General features: G+C 37.9%; 1 protein-coding gene across 1 annotated transcript; it reads right to left on the reverse strand.

Moving 5' to 3' along the window:
• Window positions 1–164: 164 nt before the first annotated feature.
• On the reverse strand, window positions 165–20,713 carry smarcd1 (SWI/SNF related, matrix associated, actin dependent regulator of chromatin, subfamily d, member 1). Its single transcript, XM_040115929.1, has 13 exons — window positions 20,403–20,713; window positions 15,730–15,908; window positions 14,911–14,953; window positions 13,228–13,350; window positions 12,423–12,545; window positions 10,903–11,019; window positions 9,976–10,077; window positions 9,667–9,828; window positions 8,594–8,691; window positions 7,897–8,032; window positions 5,689–5,811; window positions 4,002–4,103; window positions 165–1,752 (listed from the first exon to the last, which is right to left on the reverse strand). The coding sequence occupies exons 1-13, from the start codon at window positions 20,586–20,588 to the stop codon at window positions 1,699–1,701; spliced, it is 1,548 nt and encodes a 515-aa protein (XP_039971863.1). The 5' UTR covers window positions 20,589–20,713; the 3' UTR covers window positions 165–1,698.
• Between the last annotated feature and the right edge of the window lie 5,413 nt (window positions 20,714–26,126).

Below are 26,126 nucleotides of genomic sequence, written 5' to 3' on the forward strand. Positions count from 1 at the left end.
ACAAAAACAAATGATCAATTGAGAAAATACCTGAAACATAAATCAATCATGAAAATAATCATTGGTTGCACACCAATTATATGTAATATTAAAGTAGTTTTATATTATGCACAGATACAAAAACAAAAAAAGCACTCGTAGACACAGAACCTCCCAAATACAGGTACATTTTACATATCCTTTATTATAACATAATAAGAACATACAGAAAAATAGGTTTGGTCCATGAAAAAGTCTGCAGATTCAAATAATACTGCAGTCCCCCCAGTGTTGTGTTTCATACCCCAGAGGTTCCCGCAACTCGTTTCAAATCACGCACCTGCCCAAACCCACGTTAGTATCTTCTTTAATTTGTTAATGAAATGCACACACACTAGTTTCAGCCAGGACCCTCATCTTTACCTTCAAAAGGGAAACAACCATTAAACCAAAGAGGTGTCAGGTATTCAGCCAGTGTACCAAGAAGCTACGACTCTTTACATCTGCTCGTCCACATGTGAGACCGAGCTTGTTCAAGTGTTTATGGCTTCTCTGCACAGCATTAAAATACACAAAACTAAAAGAAAAAAAAAAAAAAAAAATCTAACTCTTCCCAGCTTGCAGGCAGAGAATGCTGTGTGCATTTTGCCCTGCAGAGCAGTGGTTCGTCAAATGTGACTGCCATCTTTACGTTGTAGAGAGCTAAATCACTGGACTCTGAGAGCGAGGGCTGATTAATATAAATACTGGTTCAACTATCTGAGTGTAGACAAAGAGTTAAGAAAAACATCTGCCAGGATAAGAGATACAATTGTACTTCACATCCATCTTCAGTTTTTTTTTTCTGCTCAGTATTTACAAAACTATATAGACTAGAGGTACTCATACTAGCTACTTCCTCGATAATCTGTACTAGCTAACAAGACGAGTACTGATATAATACATATTTTTTAAAACAAGGATCATTGATAATAACAAAAATAAAGAGAAAAAACTTCATACTAAATGGCACTCTTAACAAAAAATAACCGCTTTGCCACATCAATGAATATTCTGCCATAATTGACAACAAACTGTGGCACAAACTGTCAAAACAGAGCAATGAGCAATGTGCAGCAAAGTGGCCTGATTGATTACAAACACAATCACAATCAATATCTAACTGGATGGGCAAGCATCTGGGGGCCGGGTTGGGAGTGTAAAATGTAAATTTACCTTCCAAATTTGGGAAATCAAGCGCTGTGCCAGAATCAACTCATTCCAGCTGATTTAAGATATATTTAGTTCCAGGGATGAAATACATTGAAATTAACCGGGAACAATCTGCCCACTGCTTTTCAATTTGTGCACAGTCTATTCTTTTGTGGGGCACAATGTATCAAAATGAAGAGGAATGCTTTCAGGTAAGGCTTAGACATGCAAGAGAAAAAGCATTGTGCTCAAGGAGCTCTAGTGTGAGGAAAAAAAGAAAACATACAGAAATGTGGAAGTAGCAACCAAACTGCAATAGAAGTTGAGCTGCAGAGTGAAGAAGAAGAAAAAAATAATCCTATATAACAGTAAAACCATCTAGTATCTATGTGTCTCTAAGTTTTTCAGAAGTCAGTTCTAACGTCCCCTCTTTCACGCACGGGCACACACGCACACAGACACACACACTCACGCACACACGCGCACACACAAGTCGTCTCCTCATCTGCCACCTGTGGACAAATTTCTTTAGGTGTTCCTGATGCCGAGCGCCTGCTCCAGCTCCTGTCGCCTCTGCTGGACCTGAAAGACATTTTCACACAGGTTTACTCACCAGAAGACAAGTTTGTGATGAAGACTGGGGAAGTCAGCAATGAGCACGATAATAACAATGGGACTACAGAGCCTTTTTTAATTAGCACAGCTGAAATGATCAACCAATTGGTCTCAATTAGAAAAATTAATCGGCAACTATTTTGATGATCAATTTATTGTTTTAGTGATTATTCCAGTTTTCCAGCAAAAATGCCATTTATTCTCTCAAATGTGAGGATTTTCTGCTTCTTTGTTGTATATGATAGTAAATTGATTACCTCTGGTTTTTGATCTGTGTGTCAGAAACACTAAGCAACTCAGATTTGTCCCCTTGGACTCTGGAAATAGTGGGCATTTATCACTATTTTCTGACATTTTATAAAACTACAATTACCGCCTTATGGTTGTATGCCTCCACCAACCACAGACGTTGGGGCGGCTGCAGTTGCGACTCAGGAGGTAGAGCGGGTTTGTCCACTAACCAGATGGTCAGTGGTTCGATCCCCGGCTCCTCCAGTCTGCATGTCGGCGTGTCCTTGGCCAAGATATTAAGTCTGGTGTGTGAGTGTTTGTATGTATAGAAAAAAAGGGCTGTATGAATTTGTGAATGTTGCATTTAGTGTAAAGCGCTTTGAGTGGTTGATAAGACTAGAAAAGCGCTATGTAAGTGCAGTCCATTTACCATTTTAAGTTGCAGTTTACACCCATGTCTGACCAGACTCATATAATATGTGCTTCAAAGGAATCAAATAAAAGCTGTTAAGTGTATTTTATCATAATTAGCCTATGAATTCTTGACTTCTATGAGGGCACAGTGACCAACGGATGGACAACCAGCAAAAATAATGCCTCAGGCCAAAGCTGTCGCTGGTACGGAAGCATAAAAAGCACAGACCAAAAAAAGCAAAACAACCGATCAATTGAGAAGATAATCAGCAGCATAAAAAAAAAAAATAAAATTGTGGCTGACGATCTAAAAAACAGCAAACACGACCGATGAAAACATTTTAATTGAAAATTTTTGACCAATTTCACTGTTTATATGAGCTAAAGTCCAACAACTCTTTTATTTGGATTTCTCATAGGCAAAAATTAAATTCCAATGAGCTTTTCTTTGTTTTTTGTTTTCTGACATTTCATAAAAAAGAATAATTGAGAAAATACTCTGAGTTCATCAATAAAGATAATAATCATTATCATGCTGTGATAAAGTGTCTCAAGTTTCCTTATAGAGAAGAAAGGAAAAGATCTTCAGAAAGATCCTAATGAGGATGTAACAAGAGAAGACTGGAAGACACCTTCAAATAATCAGTGTAAGTGGCTGTACATATTACACCCTGTTAAAATTCATAAATTTGACAGTAATGTTCCTGACACTTGTCATAAATGTAATGATGTTAAAAGAGCACTACTTCATTGCATATGGGAATGTAGTGTGCTAAAAAGATTTTGGAAGGAGGTACAGCTGTCAGACAGTTGGTTTCAATACATCTCCCTTTAAAACCTAAATTTTTTAAATCATGAATTTATATCCCAAGGAGCTTAATATATGTGTGTACTTTGCAGGAAAAAGAGGCAAATGGCTCTTAACTGGAAAAGTAAAAATAAACCATCCAAAGATAAACAGTTTAAGAAGATGGCATCATGTATATGTTATATAATATTATTCAGATCTGATGCCCAGAGTAGATCAACTCAAGTATAGAGATATATTTAGGTAGGTTCTCCAATGAGAAAAACAAAGAATCATTACTTGTTAATGTCGAAGTAAACATACTATGTTTGTTTCTAATTGTAAATTTTGGGGTTGGTTTGTTTTTTTTTCCTTCTTCCTCTCTCTGTTTTTATGCCTTTATGTGAATTTAGCTCTTTTTCTGGTATGAAGGTAGTTTTATTTGTTCCCCGTGAAGAGTTAGAGGGAAATGTTGGTGCGGGTGAGGTAATGGTATATGATGTAATTTTGGTGGTATCATGTTAATTATGTGTTGCATCTTATTTCTGTCTATTAAAAAAAAAAGAATAAATAAATAAAATAATTGTCAGATGCAGCCTTAAACATTAAACACAGGTACTTCTGAGGTTGATGGGGATAAGACAAACCAAAGCAATGGAAGTTATTAGTTGTTAAGATAATTTAGTTTTGATCAAAGTGGTAGAACCATGGTGCCAGCATGACTAAAAAAATGAAAAGGAGAGAAAATGAAGGAGGAAGAATAAGCATCGAAATAACAGATTACCTTGGAGAAAAAGTAGCGACAGACCGCCTCCTGAGCCCACGGCTGGTAGAAGAACTCAGCCCTTCGCTCTTCCTCTGGGTTTCCTACCACATCTGTCATAGTCTGTCAACAGGGAAAAAAAGAAGACATTTTTAAACAAAACTGCATCCTAACTAGTCCTAAGGCTGATAAATTAAATAGTGAAAAAACCTGGGAGAAGGATAAATAACATCTTTTCAAGCGATTGAATCAAACACTGACTGCAGCTATGATGAATTAATATTGTCACAGGAGAACTTTTTTTTTTCCTGATAAGCTGCTGCTGCGGGAGCAGCCAGCAAGCTCTGGACTGAATTTGTTCAATTTCACAGAGATTCAACTGAACAAAGACTGCAGGTGGGTGACAGCAATTGGCTCAGTCAGCGGGCAGAGGGGGGCTGGCACGCTGCCAGTCAGACATGTCATTAAATGTTTCTCTATTCTGACTCTGCCTTCTTGTCTTACACCTGACTTAGCAGCATGAGCCTTGTGTTTGGAGGGGGAGCTTGTGCGGACGGTGTTTACACAGTTACATAATTAAGTTTTGTCTTTCCACAGTTGAACCTTGGATCTAAATCAATGTCACGGGGACACAGGAAACCACCACAGGACCAAATATTAACCTCCAACACAACGGCAAGGCATTTTCCTAACTTGAAAATGACTTCAGGCTTACGAATGTTTGTCTGCCCCACACTTAACTCCTGTATCATCCCACATGAGTCTTATGTTTTACCTTTAACATTTGAATGTCTTTGTTCATCATCCTTGATGTGCAAAGATCAGATTTCCACAAAATGGAAAAAGCAAAAGCGTGTATCCTGGTCATAGCTCAGTTATAAAATTCTATTGCACCGCGGAGCGTCTCCCCTGCCAGGTTGCTGACAGTGATGTCAGCCAAACACTAAGTCACACTGAACAGCAGTAGAGTAGGTTGTACCAGCGTCTGGTTCAGAAATTGTTTAGCCAACCTCACTGACAGTCAGCACTGGAGCTGAGTGGCCAACAAACACAATTTGCGCTGACCTCCGTTTCCATCACCCATCTCTTCTTCTATCAGTTAGTTTTGTGGTTTGGTCATTTTCAGACAAGACTTGGTTTGTAAAGTTTACAGCCTTTTTTGCTGATGTGTCTGCACTGCACTGTGTAAAATGATGCAGCTTAAAAAAAAACCAAAAAAAACAAACAAACAAACAATGAATCGTCAAAACTCAGTGTTTTTCTCAACTGATGGCATTACATCACAGAGGACCAGAATGATATGAGCAGGTAGATGGAGTCATAACAGTAGTGACAGTAATGGCAAGGGATTACGTGTTTCTATTTGAAAATTATGAGACAGGCCTCAAAACACTAGAAGTCTGCTGTGATGCAATTGGATCCACTGAGGCTACTATTTATGGAGAAATTAGTGTTGCTGCTTTTTGTTGAGTGACTGTTGAACATTCAAGCTTATAAGTTCTTACTCTTCTTAATGTCTGACACCACAACTAAATATTTATGCTTAAAACTTTAGGTGACTGAACATTTTCTCTTATTTAAAAGACACAAAACAAACAGAAGCAACATGGTATCTACAGTGATAATGAAAAAAAAAAAAAAAAAAGTGAAACAGAAGTGCTACAGGTTCCTGGAAGATCCAGTTTGAAGTCATGATGGACAGACTGACCTTGAGGTCTCTGCACTGGGACTGCAGCCAGTCATTGATAAAGCCCTGAGGATCTCTGGCAAAACTCAGCATGAACTCTCTCTGGGTCTTCAGCTGGTTAATGGTCTCAATGGTTTCATGGATCTGTGGAGAATAAAAGAGTAAAGGATCAGACCATCAATTTAAAGTAATTAACTAGGTATTAAGGATTAAGGTTCCCTTCACCCTTTAAGACCTAGGCTAGTTTTTGAAATTGTCTTAGGAAAAGAAAAAAAAAACCTATCACTAATAGCTCCACAACTGTAAAGCCAAGATGAGCAACCTTTGGGCTCCATAGGAATATGATAAAGGGCACTTGGGGGAAATTTGAAATAAAATTTGAAATACATCAAATCTCCCAGTCCCTATCACCAGGCCAGAGTGAGATTTGAAAAACCAATTGCAAAAACAAAAACTGAAAATTTTACTTCCACCTAAACAAACTTCTGAATTATAGTGAATAACCCCCTTATAACAATGAGTCAGTTGGCATTGATGCTATTGAACATGTTCTAAAAATTATGAACTGCAACACGACCAATAGACTGGAACAACCTCTTTAAGTAGGTTTCCCTATAATTAAGATCGCCTGGCAAACTTATTAACAACCCTGTCTTAGAATGATATCAGTTATCCAAAATTTATGAGAAATCAAACTTTAACTTAAAAACCTAAAGCTAAAATGCTTATTGTTTTGAAATCCCACTGATATGACACTTGCATAATAGTTTGAAACACAGTTTTGGTGAGTTATGCTGAATGTAAACAGAAGCTTTGTTTAAAAGAAAAATCCAGAGGGACCCTTTAAATGACCCACTTTGGGAAACAATGTTTTAAGATATAAAACAAGAAGGCATCATTCCTCACTGGTTTAAAAATGGATTTCCAATTTAAAAAAAAACAACCTGGTGTGCTAAATCGAACCTTTTCTCCACAATGACATGTACATTAAAACAAAACAAAAAAAAAACTCCACTGCACTAAAAGGATTGACAAGGTCAAGTCAGCTGGATGGCTGGCTGTTTCACTCAACTCAATATTTACTCTGGGCTGTTGAGAATAATTCTTGTTTTACAACAAGCCATACTGATTGTGGAGGACTGCAGTCCAGCGACCAGCATCAGACGACCCACCTCATGATCAGGGTCAGACCCACAGGAGAAGTGGTTGACACAGGATAAGTCCTTAAGAGGCCCACCACAAAAATTAAATGTACTATTCTATGGCCTGACCACTTGGCTTTTACACAAGATATTGCTCATCATTATATTCAGTAAAGTTCTATCATGAAAAATGTGGTTTGAACACAGGTACTGGGTATAAACTCATTCCTGTATCTGGTTTTACATAGATATGGCAGACTCTAGAGTGTCAGAATACTTTACAGGCTCTGCTACAGACTGTTTTTGATATCAGGCCGGCAGGAACAGGGTGTTTTATCAGCAATCGTCACCAAACTCAGTTTAAAGTAACAAAATGAATGGCGCCTATAAACTGTAAACAGACTCTCTGTATTTACATTGTTGACTTGTCTCAGAACAAAGACAACACAGTGGGACATCTTTTAGGGTAATGGCTCCATGCCGTATCAGTGTGATTACAGCCATCGCAGCCAAGATACTGGCTGCTAGCAGGCAGTCAAGAGGACCTGACTGACCTCAAAACTGGCTGTAGAGAAGGCAATAATACATGGGCAACAATTTGAGGGAGCAGATATGTGTGAAATTGCCCTCAGCAGGCTCACAAAATGGGAAAAAATTGACATGGTTGGCTCAATGAACAGGGGTTAGATAAAAGAGAGAAGAGGGGAAGAAAAAAAAAAAAAAAAAAAAACCCTGCCCATTCACATTACATTTAAATCAATTGTGCCTAAAATGGCCTTAGCAGTCACAGCAGATGGAAGCTGTCAAGTGGCAAACTGACAAGACTTACATCTTAGAAAGAACGGTTCTTTAATACTAAATGATAGGATTTTTTTTTTTTTAATTATGTAATATCTCAAACTAACTGACAAAAAACAATCTTCCTCTCTTTGCAAGTTTTTCTTCAGGAGATCAAAACCTCACAAAAAAAACGCAGGAAACAGGAAACAACTCCCCATTGTGGTCACACAGTCCTGTCTAAAACCCGCCGGGACAAACAAAAAAGCCAGGTATATCCGTAAAAAGAACAGCTGGTGACTCCTTGTACCTTGTTGTCCAGTCCTGCTATTTCCTGCTGGCTAGCTGTAGAGAGCAGAAAGGAGTTCATCTGGGTCTTAAGTGTGTCGTCCACTTCCACGTCAATGTCATAGCAAGCAGTCTTCTTTTGGTCATTGGGGTCCACACTATTAAAAGAGTTAATACAGTTTATGCAGTCTATGCAATATATTATATATTTGGTAGTGTGTCTCATCATTCTTTATTGTAAAGGGGGAAAGTTTGGTGCATCGATACAAGCAAAATACAATGAAGTACAATGGAAAGGCACTTAGTGAATGAATCACAATGTAAATGAAACATATGACTTCACTAAAGCTTCTGCTCCGCTGAAGAGACCAAAAATAGCAGCAGATGAAAGCAATGGATGTGTGTGGAGCGATGAGGAGACTGTAGCCTAATAGATGAAATATACATAAATGCGATTTTCCACAATGTTCCCTTTTGACTGGTGCTCCTAATTACATCATCTTGTTGCAATCTCTTTCTTTGCAATAGTTTAATGGGACCTTACTTGAAAATTAGTGCTACCAGCTGTTTATCTCGATGCAGCAACAGTAGAGCATTGAAATTGTTGTTAATTTAAATTTTATTTGGCCAATTTTCTCAAAATCCATTTGAACTTTGCACTACTTTTGGTTGGAAAACTAGCTACTGTAGGCGTCTTGTACACCATCTTAATGACCTACCTGATCACATGGTTGATGATGATGGGCTCTGGGGGCATCAGGAGTGCATGCAAGCGCTGCGGGATCTCAGAGAACTTCATTCGCTGGGTCTCAAAAATCTACAAATGAGGATATTTAGACACAACATCAAGGGGACAAATAAAATCAGAAACATAATTTTATATTAATAAGTTTTCAGAAGTTTTATGTGTGTGCTCTCTTTTAGAAAGGCTTTTAAGACAACAGCATCCACCAAATGTAGACCTTGAAACCTTAGAGACAGTTTTGGGGAAAACGTAGAAATTCACATTAGGAGTTACTCAGAGCTTAGTTCTTGCTTAGATGGGACTAAGGCTGGGAAGTATTTCAATATAGAGCTGAAACAATTACTTGATCGAAAGAGAAAATAATCGGCAACTATTTTGATAATCGATTAATCAAAGCAAACATTCCAAAAATGTGGTGGTTCCAGCTTCTCAAATGTGAATGAGAATGAGATACTTAATTGTTGCTAAAACCAAATGAATTACACTGAACATCAAGTTGTACCTTTACCATATTGGTATATACACTGATATTGGAAACATTCCTAATTAAAATTTATTTCAGCCATATATCCCAGCCTTAGTTGCAGCTAATTCAGTGCAGGTGACATTAGCCTTTATGGTGAAAGATATTTCTGCTTTCTGCAAAGTAGTACATTTACAAGAAAGTGTAAACGTCTTAAGTATCATAAGCTCTGAAGCAAAACTTGTTTCACACGTTAAATTTGTAGGATTCAACATTAACTTTCCACAATCTTCTGTTTATCTTGGCAGAGTAGAAAAGAACTCACTAGGAAACCAGTCAATGACCCAGAAAGAGAGAGCGTCTCCATAAAAGGAGAGAGAGCAAGGGTAGAAGTGACTGTGTCTGTGCAACATCAAAAGCCGGAATTAATTAGGACAACTATTAGGCAGCCATTCATTCCTGCTTCATGGACAAGCTACAGTTTCTGTTCATCGGTTAGATTAGAAAGAAACCTTTCCTTGGTGTATTTTAAAAGTAACAAAATTAATTTAAGGTGTGTTACTTCACAACAGGACTCCACTCACCTGCTGCAGGTACTTGTCACAGTTGATGAACTCGCGCTCATGCGGGTCCTGGAGTTTGTGGGTCTTGACGTACTGCCACAGGGCCTGAATTATGACAGGTCTGGTCTGGGTGTGGATACCCAGCATACGAGCCAGCCGGGGGTCCAGCTTGAACTGAGGGGGCTGTTTGGAGCAAGGTAAATTTGCTTTTAGAGGATGACTAAGGGTCTCTTTCAATAACCTTTACTAAAACTAAATGTTTGAAGAGCCCATGACGGCGACATTAACACATGTCCTACTGAGAGGCAGAGTAAACCCCTGAGCATTTACCTGGTAGTCAAGCATGAGCAGGACGGTGCAGCGAACACCCACGTCACCTGGCCTCTTCACTTGGAAACCATCAGTCTCCTGAGTGGTGGCAGTCCTATGCCACTAAAATTATATAAGAGACAGTTTAGTAAAAAGTAGAGTAATTTACTGATCGGTCTATTAACTGATATACTTCATTTATCAGGACAATTTTTCAATTGTCAATGTTGCAAAACTGATTCTCAGCATTAAATGAACATTAAAGTTAATGTAATGAAAATACACTCAGTCGCCACTTTATTACTTACACCTGTCTCTAATCCAATACAGCTACTCTTATATAAAATCTACTTTTATGTTGCCTTTATTGTTATGTTTTTTTGAAACAGGTGTTGTTGTTTTATTATATATAATATTTTAGCCCCCTCATGTATGTAAAGAGGAAGGAAAAATTATCAAAAACTCCTCTCAATATTATGCAGACCAGCATGACACCACCTTTAACTATGACCTCAATAATAAATGTATATATTTATGGTTTTTGACTGAGGTACAGTTCATAGTATGTCACCAAAAAGTGAACATTATGAGCTTTGTAAAGACACAGCAGTCGTTTTTTATTGGACTGCATTAGATTGTACAGGTGTAACTAATAAAGTGGCCACTGAGTGAAAATTGTAAAATCAGCTGATCTTGTTTAAATGAGTCCAACAGTGTTGTATTCCTATTCAAAACACAAATTAACAGCAGTAAAGAAGTGATAAACAGAAATTCCATTAAAAAAAAAAAAAAAAAACACTTAGAAAAATAATAAACTCCAATTTAATAATATAATAATAGAAAAAAAAAAAACCATAGGATATATTCCTGAAAAGGAAAACTGGGCAAATATCAGATGCACAAATAGATGTGATAGATAGATATGATATATAAAATAAATGATCTTACTTCCACAAGGTGATTATCTGGACCATACAGGTCCTTGTCCAACTCAATCACCAGGGACTTGAAGAAAGATGAGAACTTCCTTTTCTGTTTGGTGGCTTCATACTTGGATACGGCTGTCTGCAAAGCAAATTTTTTATTGTTTTTGTAAATAAGAATGCAATTAATTTTGTTTCAACTATCTGTGTGAGATGTGTGTCTGTTCCTTCCAGAGAAGTGAATGGTGTGATCCAAATCCAAATTAAAACATACAAGGAAAGTAATATAAGAATAATTTCGGCATTATAAGAAAGATTGAACACTAAATATATAAAAGAGAAATGAGAAAAATGACTTAATACTGAAATACCACCAACATCGACCAAATCATGGCCATAGAAGGAATTCTCCTAGATCTGTTCTGTCTCTTAATTAAACCAAAGGTGAAAAGCAAGCAGTTACACAGACATCAGAAATGCTGGAGGGAGTATTGATCATTTGATGTTGATCACTCACATATTTTGGAAATGACAGATAATAACTGTTTTTTGAAATGGTATGTAAAGTGCTACAACAAATACTAAGTTATTATGTTGCTACGAGCTGTTTGGTGCTTTATTTCTGGAATTCGTCTGAAGAAAGTGTAATGGGAAGTGACAGATATTTGGTTAACATACTGCTATAAAGCTATTACAAGGAACTGGGGGAAGGTAACACCACTGCCAAAAGAAACAATGAAATCTTAATGGAAAAACAGTCACTTATCTGAGACCGCAAGTAGCATAACTAGAAAAAAAAAAAAAAAAGGTTGTTTTGGCAGCACTTTGGGAAAAAACACTAGCCGACAAGCCTAATCATTAGCTGCGGTCACATGCGGTCACATACGCCCCCCCATTCTGATTGTAATCATTCTGATTGAAGTTTTCGTGTCGACTGTTTACAGGGAATCTTATTTAATACAGTCTGGTGTTTACAGGTGCCAGCGCATTTGATCGGACTGTGTGACGTTCACAAAAGTGATGAATGTGTCATGCAATCATCCTCAACGGCTATCATATCTCTTGGGCCAGTGTTTGATTAGTTCCCTTAACCACTGACGAACAAACAATGAAATCTTAAGGACCGTAGATATCCTTAAGATGATTATCTATTGTTCGTTTCTGTATTAAAAATAAAACTCTCCACAGAGGACGAGTTCAGCTTGGAAGACGACATTTTTGGGAAGATTGCATGCACAGAAAAAGCACAACCAGAAAGTAATCAGGTTAAAATGTTTACCTGGTACAATTTTTCTTTTTGATCAGTTTATGATCTACGTTTATGCTACCAATTGATCGGTTCACGCCTGTTTATTCTTACTGAGGTCTTTATATGGAGCATTCCATATTTTGTTGGGGCTTTTAAACAAATTATAATTGGAATACTAGGCTCTAAGTAAATGTACCTTATGTCATATTGGATAAGGAAGCCTCACATAAATATATAGAGAAAAACATTTACATCTAAGGACATAAAACAAGTATACAGTACTCCAGATAACTTACATCTTCCAGAAGACGCCCCTCAACACGTAGCTCCCATGATGCAACTGTGCCTTCTCCATCCTCGGCATCTGGCTTTGCTGGGTTGAAGGTGTTGGATATGAAGATCCTAAGCTTTCTCTTTTGCTAAAAACAATGAATCAAAAGAAACTCACTTTAAAATCATGTGCTATCAATCACTAAACACTGACTGGATATCTAAACTGATCATCATAACGGGTGGGCAAACTTCAGTCTTTTTCTTTTTTTTTTAAAAACACAACTACTCCTTAAAATTCCATGAGCGAAGTTGTTGTTCATTCAATAAACTAAATTTGGTTCAAGGCATAGAAAAGATAGCTCCACTGTGATCGCATGTAGTTAAATTTAAGATAAAATCAATGTAATAATCTACTGAATCCAGTCAGTGGGAGCCCATTCAAATATCTGTCAAGCATGTTGTTTACCTTCAACATGACGACTTTTCCCTCACTGCTACATAAATGCAGTCTGTAAAACCAACAACCAACATTTACTATTCAAAAAACATGAAAACATAGCAGTGTCAGTATCTTGCTTTGAATATTCATATGGGTTGAAGCCTAACAAACTAAACCCCAACTTTACAGGGCAGTCTGTGAAATGTAGGAATTCGTAATGCTGCAGATATTTTAGAATTACCATCTTTTACAAAATGGCATCACCTTTAAATGGCCAGTTACAGGGACCACAGAGGACCCCGAGCTGCTGAATGACTTTGAAATTAATTTCAGGTTTGCACTGGAGTGAATGAGGGAGTCCAAGAGTGAGGAATTAAATTGAACCATACCTTAATTGGCCTCTTGAGGGCCTCCTGAATGTCCAGCCTTTTGCGCATGATGGTCTGGTCCAGCTTCCTCTCAAAAGCCAGCAGATCCATGTAAGCCTGAGACTCTGGGACCAATTCCCTGATCTGGAATTGAAGAAAAGATACTGGTAAGCACTGGTGCAACATTAAACAAGTACAACAGTGGACACCCCAAGGAACTCAGTGTCAGGTGTCAACCTTATCTTCATATATTGATTCTCAATAAATACTATGGCAGCATTTTTGTTTTCTTAAGCCAGACTCTGACTACAGGAGTTTTGGGCGGATTTAACCCTGATTCACCCATCCCAACAATTGGGGGAGAAATCTGGTCGAACTGATGTCCGGCCCAGATTATCTGGTAATCTGAGGGGATTACAGATCCAGTTTTAAACCTCCCCAGGACCGCCCCAATAATCTTAAACACGTTTGATATATGAGAGTTAAAATCTGGATGATTACGACTACGTCAGTAATTTCACAATAGCAAATGAGAGAGACAAGCTTTATGGGCTAAAGTTATTCCCAAAGCAGATGACAGTTTTACCAAGTAATGCTACGCATTCTAGTCCTTGAAGCTAATGTTAGCTCACACACCATTGTCTACAGTTATTAAAACTGTTAAAATCTGACACCCAGCTCTCGCTGAAAAAAGGACACCCTGTGCTGACCATGTCCCCCGAACCATTTTCTCATCCTGATCCGATTAGTCTTCTGTTTTTGTGTTTTCTCACTGCAAAGTATTGTTAACGTTACAGTAGGTTGTTGCACCACACTCTCCATTTTGTTTTCGAAAAATCTAAATAATATCCTGTAGTATTTGATGCGCCATTATTTTCAAACCTTTTAGCGCCTGGATGTATGAGAGTAGACAGAATAACATCTGTGAAATAGCTCCTTATGTTACTCAAAGAGGAACAGTACATAGCTTAAAAAAATAAAGGGGCCAAAATATGTCGCCAAGCAGGTGTACCTGCTCCAACATCTATACAGTAACTTAACATGTTTACACAGCAGCTACAGCTCCTCTATTTTCAATGAATACTAGGAATCATAGGAATGAAAAAGTCACGAAACAGGTCAGCACGGTTGCAAGACGATCAAGTTTTCATCCAGTAATGGGTACAATTGAAAAAGTTTTGATATAAAAACACATACAGGAAAACACTAAGAGTGCTCAGTTATAATGGAAAACAACCAAATAAATGTTTAACATAACAACTGTCAGGGTAAGAGGGCCTAACAGTATGCTTTTCAAGGTTTCTGCAGGTTTCATCAAGACAATTTTAAGACTTACTAATATGACATAAAATGCAATTTAATACATGTTTCACAGTCATACCACCCAAAGCATGAAAGCTATCAATTATTAACTTAAGGTCAGAGGTCTGAAACGACAGTATTGGGGAATTCCGAGCCAGGAGGTTTTGGTAAAATCACATACAAATACATTTTATAAATATAAATATTTAATAATATGTCCAGTGCACATACTCTTAATCCTACGACTTTAAACACCACTCTTTAAAGATGAGTTCTCTCTCTTCTTGTTTTTAAAGAGCCACCTGAATTAAAATTCAAAGGGACTTGCAAATGTAATCTCTCCAACTCACTCATGGCCAGAATGAATGAATTTCCATAAAAGGCTGTTTGTCTAATACTCACCCTCTGAGGTAGAATTTTATCGGCCATCTTTTTCTTCTTTGTGCTGTAAAAACAAATTATCAAAACAAAATAAGTTTTAGAGCGAGTAAGAGCAGCTCTGTTTGTCTTCACAATAAGAAAAAGAATCCAGTTAAACTCTTCGGTCTGAGTGACACAAATAAAGAGCAATACTGCATTAACATAATCACAACAATTCATTTGCTGATATAAAGGGCTGCAACAGGAGTGGGGATAGTGCAGAGCCCAAAACAATGTTTCAGGTACTCAATATTTTTACTGTTACGTGGTATGAAAACATGTTATCATTATTGTGCTTAACCATTGTCTTCAATGTGCCTAAAAATTCAAAGAGTTTAAAAAAAATATTGCATTAACTGTTACATTATTTTTGTTAAACCCCTTGAATAACAGATGAAAGTCTACACTTAAGTCACATCTTGATGACTTTGTTTCAAATTCATTGTGGTTGTGCACAGAGGTAAAAATAAAAATTGTGTCACTGTCCAAATACTTATGGACCTAACTGTACATCAAGTAACAGCTGAGTAACTGTAACAGCATTTCTTTATGAAACTTTAAAAGTCATTTCTTTACATTAAGAAAGGTTACATGTGTCTCCTTTTTAAAGTCTGGGATGGGAAAGAGAATTTCCATAGGAAGCATTGTTGTCGGTGACACTGATCTCTGAACTTGACAGGAGCAGGCAAAAGCATGACACTACACCTGTAGAAGTGAACGAGTATAAGATTGAAATAAAAAACCCATGCAGACCTCTAATCACAATCAAAACACCATTTTCTCAGATGACTGTTGTCTTACTGCTGGTTGCGGTTCTGCTGCTGCTGAACCTGCTGAATCTGCTGGGGGGCCGGCCTCTTACGAGATGGGTCCATCACACCAGGCATTCCAGGGCGAGACACAGGGCTATTGCCATATCCTGGGGGTCCCATTGCTGGTCCCTGTGGGGTCATACGGCTGGATGGAGGCATGCCCGGTCTCTGCACAATAAAAAAAGACAACAAAAATTTTTGGTTAAAGAAAAAAACTTCAGAGAAATGACTTTCTGGGCATTAGTTTTCTATTTCACAAGTCATTACACAGCCACTAAATCTGCAGCACAGAGATATATGACCACCTGCTTTGAGGTTTTGCAGATGTAAAAAAGGATTCATTGGTGTTTGCTATTTTCATCCTCAAGTTTGTTCAGACTGTAGTAATCTGGTCTGTGCAACACCATACAATACGTGTTTTCTGTATATTGTAGTTTTGGGTGGTTGAGGTAAACCTGCATCTTTGACTCAGGTTTTCCTCTTTTGCTTCTGTTCAAGTACAATTGTTAGCATTTGCTGCACAGAATATTAAATGGCAACTATTTTCTTAATTGATAAATCAATTTAGGTTTTTAAAGCAAAAAATGCAAAATGGTTACTGCTTCTAAAATTCACCAGTGTCCCGACCAACGTGCAGAAGGTGACGGGGACACAATGACTGTAATCCCAGTGGAAAAACATTTAAAAAGAGGAATAGATGTGCATATAGAGTCACAAATATAATATGGCTTCAGATCAGTCCTTGATGTGAAACGCCCTGCACATTTAGCAAGTGAATCCTTATTTAGTGAAATCGGATACTGGGGGTCAGATAAGCCAATTGTGGTTGCAAATCAACAAATGAATGAATTAATTTCTGTAGTTTTAATTTAATTTGTGGGTCCATGAGTTGCTGTGCATTCTAAATGCCTGAAATGCTAAAAGTACAAAGCACCTCCATTGTAAAGCAACCTGTATTTCCAAGGTCAATGTGTGTGATGAAAGCTTTGAAATGGCTTTTGAGGAAAAGAAAAAGCAGATCAACACCTACTATCCTGAGATCCTTTCACTTTAGTCTGTATGGATATTTTCTAATGGGATAGTTATGTTTGCTATAAGACATAGAATTAATTAAATGTCAATCAAATCAGTGCTGAAATGTCAACGTACATATAGCAACAAAACATTAGCAGCACACCACCATTCATTATAAACTAATTAAAACCAATTCTTGCATCAAGACACTGTCTAGGCACAAGAAACACTAAAAGCATAGCTCATAATCAGGAGCACCTACAAGAGGTAGCAACAACTTGCATGCCATTCCTTGAAACAAGTAAATACAGAAAAAACACTGCTCACAACTCACCAAACCATGTGCTAAGAAGTCAAACAAGCAACTTCGTGGTCCTGACTGCATGGGTGCAGGTGAGAACAGCAGATAAATGACTACAGCTTTCCCTCCAGCAGTCACTTTAACAAATGAGAGACTTTGAAGATATGCTCTCCTCAGCGTATGGCAGAGGGTGGAAGGGAGGAAGAGTGACAGACATTGAATTGTCAATAATACAGGCTTGGTGAAACAGCTCTGCCTTTTCCACAAAGCGCAGTGTGGGCAGAAAGAGACTGTATGTCGATCATTCAGTGCTTTTTACACTATACATCAGCACAGCCTTGATTTGCTGGATAACAACTGGAGATCTCCAGTATTCAGAATACGAAGCCTCTTTGAATATGTTGTGAAAGGCTCCTTGTATTACTGACAATAGTCAAGGATGCCGGAGGAAAAAAAAAAAGTGTAACATCCTTTCACTGAGCTGTGTTTCAGGCTGCCAGTAGCTAAGCAGCAAACACTTCAACCCCTGTAGATCAGTGATACATAACTTATATCTAGGGTTTCTATCAAGGCTCTCACAAACAGCACATTAGCTGGAGATTACCAAGATCCAATACAATAGTGTCAGTCCAGTAAAAACACTGGACCACAAATCAAGATATAAAAAGTTATAATCTGATACTACACATGGACAAATCCACAAACTGACTTTGCGTGACATGCTGTAAAGAGAAGTAGCAGCACGTATCACGGGAAAACAGTAGCCACTCAGGACTATGTAGCTGTTTCTAGCAAAGTGGATCCATAAGCACATAGAAAGTAGAGCCGCAACATTTAGTCAATTAGTCCACTGATATCAAATGAATCAACCAACTATTGACAAAGCAACAATATTTGTAATCTGGTTCTTCAATTTTTCAGATTTTCTATTTTTTCTCAGTTTTACATCATTGTACACTGAATATGTTTGGATTTTGGGCTAAAAAGATGTGAAGCTGTAACCTTGGACTATGGGGAATTGTCATTGACTTTTTAAACTATTTTCTACATTTTTACAGAAAAGAAAATAATCTGTAGGTTAATCAATAATTAATATAATTGTGCATTTGGAAACATTTGGGGTTTGAAACTCATCTATGTTCAAAAATGTATTTTGTGTATTGTTACGTCTCCTAGATGTTAAACTGTCGTTGTGCAAACTGGCAAATATGCAGAGTTTAACACTAAAAAACTGTTTTCACACTCTAGCCTTGAGGCCAATCATGGTCTTATTTGCATCTTACACAAGTGTGATGTGAAAACTTGAAACCTCTACTGTGCATACTCTGAAAATGAACATGTGAAGTAGGAGACATCTTGTGTTCAGCAGTTAAACTTTTGAAATGTAAAATATTTGCATATTCATAGATTCTGAAAAGGGTAGAAGAAGTAGGTGTAATTTTGAACATTTTAACTTGATGATTAAACTTTTTTGTGGAAAAACATAGACAAAAATTAGTATTCCAAGCAGGACATTTTTACATGTGTTAAAACAAGTCTGGCAGGGGTCGTTGAAAGTTACAACAACAACCCCGAGAAATCTTTAACTATAACTTTTATGTGCAGAGTAGTATAAATCGAAAATAGCAATATTATATACTTTTAATATATCCATAACAGGGCTACATCATGTTACAACTCCAGAAAGCAAGACGTCAATGGGTGCTGTCAATTCCTAATCACCGACACATACTGCCATCCTATCCATATAATATATCTTTTACTACTTATTTTAAGACCTAGAATATCTCTTTTGACATATGTCATGTTAAGGCCAGGTAGTAACTGTATTACATTAGCCACGCACTGAATCGCATAATTTCAAATGAACTAAAACTGTGCTCGTCGAGTGCATTCTGTATAGCATGCATTTACCATGAGCATGAAAAAAAGTTTCATACTCCTAATATGAATGGAAGAACACTGAAAGGATGCTTTCATACCAGCTTTTCATCAGATTATTGTTGCTTTTGAACATTTGAAGTGTAATATTTTGGGTTACAATTCCATTAAATGCACCTGTAAAGGAGTGAGCTTTAGCTGATATCTCGTAACCTCTGTAAATTACATATTACCTGGGTGGACAGACAGGACTCAAGAACACTTTACAATCTAAGTCCCTGATGTAATTGCTAATAGGGCTGCATCTAAAAATTACTTTCACCATTGATTAATCTGCCAATTATTTTTTCGATTAATCGAAGAGTCGTTCTGTCTATAAAATGACTTTATAGCAAACAATGCTTGTTAGACCAAGGTGACATCTTCAACTGTCCAATAGTCCAAAACTAAAAATAAACACTTTACTGTCAAGTGTGACAAGAAAAAAAAAAAAAAAGAAAAAAGAAAAAAAACTTCAAATCCTTCATATTCCAGAAGTTAGAAACAGCTAATTTTTTAAGTTTTTGCTTAAAAAATTGATAATTATCATTATACTTGCCGGTGATTGTGTCTGTCAATGAAATTATCAATGAACTATTGCATCTCGAGCCAATAAATTCCGGATAATCTAATCGACTTGTAAGCAGCTGCAGCACAGTCTTGTACAGTGAAAGCATAAAAAGCTCAAAACAAAATATCAAACTTTCTTTGGAGTAACCTAATCCTGGTCCACTTGTTTTGTAGTTTAACACCTTTGCCAGTCAGGTGACTGCAAATGTACCATATGCAGCTGATGATGTTGCCTCTGCACGCTAGAAAACACCAGCTGGTATGCAACGAACCTACTTATTACACACACAGTGCAGCCTGGTCCTAGTTTGAACCTCTCCTGTTATCACTGTTTACTTTGAGAATTTGTATTGTTACCGACTGCAGCCTGTTCATTCGAAAATAGACGATGTATGTTATTTGACTCCGTAGCTCTTGAACTTTTTAGTTCAACAAAAGCTTAAACTCTCTAAAGTAAAACATGCAACTTTAAATGCTCGCTGTGTTGAGCCTCTTGAAAACGACTCGAAGTCCCGATAGTGTGCTTTCAGTGAGAAAACTGACCGGTTAATTAAGAGCTAGCAACGTTAGCAGGTTAAGCTAATTGGCTACCGTGACTGACTAGCTAAGCTTAATGTTAGCGGGCGGGAGGGTTAGCGAATTCAAACAACGAACAAACTCTCATAGTCGTTCAAAGTGGCCGGCTCAAACGTTTGTCAGGGGTAACTACTTTTCAGCCGGGTTGCCAGTTAGTCCAAGCTGTGGCCTGCACCACTGGCAATGGTTAACGTTAGCCGCCAGTGACAAAGCAGCGGTAAGAGGCTTTGTTCTAGCGGACAAGCTAACGCGTCAGAAGCCAAGATGGAGCGATATCTCACCGGGTACCCAGGCCCGGGCATCGGGGAGCGATACATGTGGTTCTGCGCGGCCGACGACGGTCCCATCCTTCCAGAGGGAGTCCCGGGCCCCATGCCTGGTCCTGCGCCCGGTACCGGTGGTCCAGGTCCCATTGCTCCGCCACCACCACCCGTCGGTGCCGTCTGAAACCCCCCTCTAGCCGCCATCTCCTCTCTGGATGTCGCCGCCGGTGGAAACACGGAGCTACCGCGAGAGCGAGAACAGACTTCGGGTGATGGCGGCGAAGACTTGGCGACCCCTGCGCGATGATTGTGGTACTGCAGTAACACAGTAGTAGTGGTAGTGGTGGTGGTGGTGGTGGTGGTGGTGGTGGTGGTGGTGGTGGTGGTGGTGATGGTGATGGTGATGATTAATGATCAAATGGTCCTGGATTATTGGGTACTTAAAGTACCAAAAGTAAAAGTACTCATCATGCAGAACAGTCCATTTCAAAATAATGTATATTATAATTATTGATGCATTAATGTAAGTGTTACGTCAATCTTGCTGCTGGCAAATATGAGGCTGATTTGATTTACTTTATATAGCCTACTGCCAGGTAGCTTGTGAATTTCCCCTGAGGATCAATTAAGTCTTATCTTAACCCATAATAATGTATCATTCTCATTTATTTGTTTATTACATTATGTATTATTAATATTTATCAACAAAGTAACTAGTAAATAAACTTATCAAACAAATTTAGAGATGTAAAAAGTACAACATTTGCCTCTGAAATGTAGTGGAGTAGAAGTATAAAGCAGTAGAAAATGGAAATACTCAAGTGCAAGTACGTCAAAATTGTACTTAAGTAAAGTACTTGGGTAAATGTATTTAGTTACTTTCCACCAATGCACAGAACTAATATACATTATAAATTAAAGTAGTTAAAACAGTTTAAAATCCTCAAACAAGGGTGGGTAACATTATTCTGAAATATAGTGAATTATATTTTGTTACACATATTTGTAATAAATTATATAATCAACTGGATTAAAAATGAATAAATCAAAAATTAGTAATGGAATAAACAAATTCAAACATAATCACCTTACATAATTTGTATTGTTACTAAATAAATATGTATAAGTATATGCACTTTATCTGAAAATAGTCAAGACAAGACTTAAGACAAAATGTAAGTCAAACTGGTCAAAAATGTAAAATAGAAAAATGTTGCAACAACACAATCTGTAACAGTTTTCAATTAAAGAAATTAAAACATGTCGCAAAGTTAAATATTAAAAACCAGGACAAAACTCATCAACATCAATGAATATTTGACAAGTCATTTTAAAAATGATACTACAACCAAACTATTTAATTAAATGGCCCCTTAGGTTCTTACACTTGATTTCAGAATCTGATAGCATTATCCCAATTTTGGTTAATACCCAACTCGGATGTCAAATTATTCTATAAATAAAGGACGGGGGCAAATTTCATTAACAGGTTTGCTACTGCACATGTGACTTAACAAAGTTCCCTTTCTTTTCAAATATGGTAATTAGGTTTAGTTACTATCTGTTGCTGTCTTCTTTAAATTGGACGTCTGGATGTGAAGCAAACCCAAACCAAACAAGCCTGCCTGGGTTTGTCAGAGGGGTGAAAAGGAGGCCAACTTCCTTTTGTTTGTAATGTCACCCAGTTCACCTGCCAGCTTGACACTGCCAACTGGATTAAAACCAAAGCAAACAGCATCTGGAGCTTTCACAGAGGAAAAAGTGTGGAAGCATGTGTACCTTACAGTGGATATGCTGTGGATTTAGGCCGTCTCAGTGTCTTCTGTGCCTTCATGGAATCCCAGACTGACTCCATGATGTCGAGATCAGGGCTCTGTGGGGGGCCAGACCATCTGTTGCAAGACTCCTTGTTCTGTTTTGTCTCTGAAGACACAGAATTTTTTTTAATGACTCTGATTGTATGTTTGGGCTCATTGTTTCATGCTGCAGAATGAATTTGGGACCAACCAGACGCCTCTCTGATAGTGTTGCATGATGGATAACAATTTAACATCTAAAGTGCCTAAAACTTTTCCACAGAATGAATGTGTTTTTGTAAGGTAATTTCAACCTGTGCAATGTAAACAGTTACAGGACATAAAAAATAACCAAAAATGTAAAAACATGACTGCAACTCTTTTTTTTTTTTTTGAGGCTGAAAGGTACTGAACAAACACACAACCAAACACTGAAATAAGAATTAAGCTTTGGACATTTTTTGAACAGCTTTTATTGTATCTTTGGTTTCCGAATGGCTAACTTGAATACCAAGTATCATGTTCTTCTGCTGAATGTCCACATTTGGAACAAGTTATCACAAAAATCACAAACACTACATTTCGATGAATTCAAAGCAGAATCATTTCATTCATCATTTAATTTCCTTCATCACAGCAGGGGTTCATAAACTGGTAAATCAGCTCCTACCTTGTTTATTTGCATCTACATGACGGGATGGTTTTTCAAGTGACACAGTTTTACACGACCTTCTTTAAATCCATGACATCAGTATGTTTCATCTGCAGAAAGAGACAGTGAGAGATGGTATTGAACATCTGAAGTGGTTTCTCTTTTATCAAACAGACAATAAGATAAGATGGGAGCAGCTGGGGCCCTGAGAGTCAGCCAAAGAATCAAACACTTTCTTGTTCCCAAACTTTGATGTCATTACACTTCCCCCCAATTAGTATGGAGCTGCAACAGTACAAAACATGGCATCCCATCTGTTTGCATACCCTGTTTGTATTTGATCAGAGTTTGCTTGTGCGACTGCATACAAGGGAGGAGGGGGGATAAATTATGTTTTTTGGAACAAGGTGTAGCAAAATCCTCATTTATGGGACTTAAAAGTATCTGATTTGCTGCATTGTGCTACAAATCTCCAGAGAGGATTTTACATCCTGTGCGTGTAGGATGGCAGCTGATTTGATTTATCCTTTGTAGGAGTCCTGCCAGCCTGATATTAAACAAATGAATCAGGGGTTCATACTTTAAACAAATGGGAGGACAAATCAGGCGGACCCTAGTCTGAAATCTAATACAGTGTATTTCAGTGCTGAGAAACTTGACTGCCCTATAATTACTAATCCTCTTAATGAGCTGAATGTAAAGTGGAGCCCAGAGGAGCTGGGCCGCAGCCTTAGCTATGACAAACGGCTGAGCATCCTAATTGCACTGAGAGATCTGACAGGATAAATTTATACCAGCAACGTGACTCATCTGACATGCAGACAGGAGAGGGAGAACGGAGACAAGATAGAGTGTCAATTCCGCTTTAAAAACTTATTTCTGTACAGTATAGATCCAGTCTAATGCGCACTAAAAATCACTGCATTAAAACTGGCCACACTTTGGGACAATATTCAGCTAACTTTACCCTGAACCCATGCGTGCAACACCAACCACCACAATGTTTTTGTTATATTACTGTTGGGCAGTGGAGGAGGAAGTATTCAGTGCTTTTACTCAAGCAAAAGTAGCAGAAATACTACATGTAAAAGCCCTGCAATCAAATTTTTACTTAAGAAAAAGTACGTATGAGCATCAAAATATACTTAAAGTACCAAAAGTAAAAGTACTCATCATGCAGAACAGCCCATTTTGGGCCATTTTAGTATTAGATTATTATAATTTATGAATTCATGTGTGAGTTTGATGTTTCAGCTGGTAAACCTGGAGCAAATTTGAACTACTTTATTCCCTGCCTGTTATCCTAATCTATGATAATACATCATGATTTATCTGCTGATTAATTTTGAATTAATAATCCACATCTGCAAAGCGCCTGAAGCTGTCATGTAAATGTAGTGGAGCAGAACGAACAATAATTACCAATCAAATTTACTGGGGTAGAGGAATAATGTAGCATATTATGGGAGTACTCAAATACATCAAAATTGTACTTACGTACAGTACTTGAGTAAATGTAGTTACTTAATTTCCACCATCGCTGTCATGTTATTTACCCAATAGAACCGTTATTCGGACTCTTTTTAAACTTACCTCACCATTTGGTCGTGATAATAATGTGTAACCCTTGTAGTTTTGAATGACACACACACACACACACACACACACACACACACACACACACACACACACACACACACACACATTGTTTTGTACAATTGATGACAGCCATGTGACAGTTTTAAGATAAAACTTGAGCCTACTGTAACACTGGGTCAAATGACCACGTTTGTTAAATAGAAAATATGGTAATCAGCCCAAAAAAGAATACAAAATAGCACTAAAACTGGGTCAGAACAACCCACTGGTATTGGATAAAGTTAACCCAGTGTTGCATCAGTGCTATACTGACCCAAAACTGGGTCAATTTTGTGTGTGTGTTCATTTAGTGCTTGAAAATAAAAAAACACACTGTGCACCACATTAAGGAATCTTGCAACAGGAGTGTAATGTCCTTGTTGTTGTAGATAATAAAATGTGATAATAGGATTACGAGGAAATTACATCTGATTTAAAAAGATACTGAGTATGAGTGCATGTTCAGTGAAAGCGCAAGACATGAATAAACCCACAGATATGGGTGCCAACTTGTGCCAAACAATTCTCATTAAAATACACAACAAGCATTAGGAGTTCCCATCATGAAAACACCCCCCCCGTAAATCATATCTGCTGCCTCGGGTGATTAGCTGAGGTTGTTAGAGCCATTTAGGGCAGGCAGTTTGGGATAGATTCCAGTAGAGGAGCATCTCTCTTGTACTCTCCACAGATTGGCTGTGTGTCTGCCAACAAGGTGAAAGCAAGGAGGGAGCAGATCTCTGATCTTTTTATTTATTGGCAAGTGAACGAGGGCTATTCCAGATCTTTTGGAAAGATTTCCAGTTTGTCAAAGCTCCCTCTGGTATAGCCACCTCCAGCACAACCCCACATGATTTGCCCTGGAGCCTTATCAGGATGCAGCAAGCGTCTTCTGCAGGATTTCTATCGCTGACAGGCAGCTCCCCTGTATTCTGGCCCTACCTGCAATCTTCTGAATCGCAGACTGCCACTAAGACAAAGACACAAATGCCGGCAGGAAATGAACAGCACCATCTTTTATTTCTTGATTAATTTGTCTTCTTGGCAGGTACAACAGAAAAATAATAAAACCATTAGGAGGGAGAATCATGTTTCAGACATTCAAAAGAGGAAAAATCTTCATCAGATGTTGGAGTTGGTTCCCGGGAGCTTCAACACTTGTATATTAATGCGTTGTTACCAGCTGAGGTTTCTCTTCTGAATAATAAAAAACTGAATGCACCTCAAATTTGATGAACAATGTTGATGTTTGCTTTCCCGCTAAAAGAAATCATGAAAAAATTATAAGGCAAAAGTAAACTTCTCATCAAACCGACTTGCAGGCGACTGAGTAAACATGATTTTCAAGACAGACCATGTTTAAGGGCGTATAATTGGGCTCTGGTGTTAACAGAGTCATGCATCACCAAGCTACCTTTCTAATAAGTGTGGCAGTTGGCAGCACCAGATGTACAGTAGCAAACGAGGGAAACCGTCCAGAATATGCGGCTGCTGGCTGACTGACAATCTTGATAAAACTTGTATTGGCTCTGCAGGATATTTCCCATCCATCCCTTTGTCATACAGCAGCTGAAACTGTAATTACATTTCAAGAGTATAGGGCCCCAAAATACCAATGTTGTTGCTGGCAGTTGTTAAACTGCAGCACAAATGAAT

The sequence above is a fragment of the Xiphias gladius genome, chromosome 21 (assembly GCF_016859285.1).
Source record: "Xiphias gladius isolate SHS-SW01 ecotype Sanya breed wild chromosome 21, ASM1685928v1, whole genome shotgun sequence".
In the NCBI taxonomy this organism is placed as follows: Eukaryota; Metazoa; Chordata; class Actinopteri; order Istiophoriformes; family Xiphiidae; genus Xiphias; species Xiphias gladius.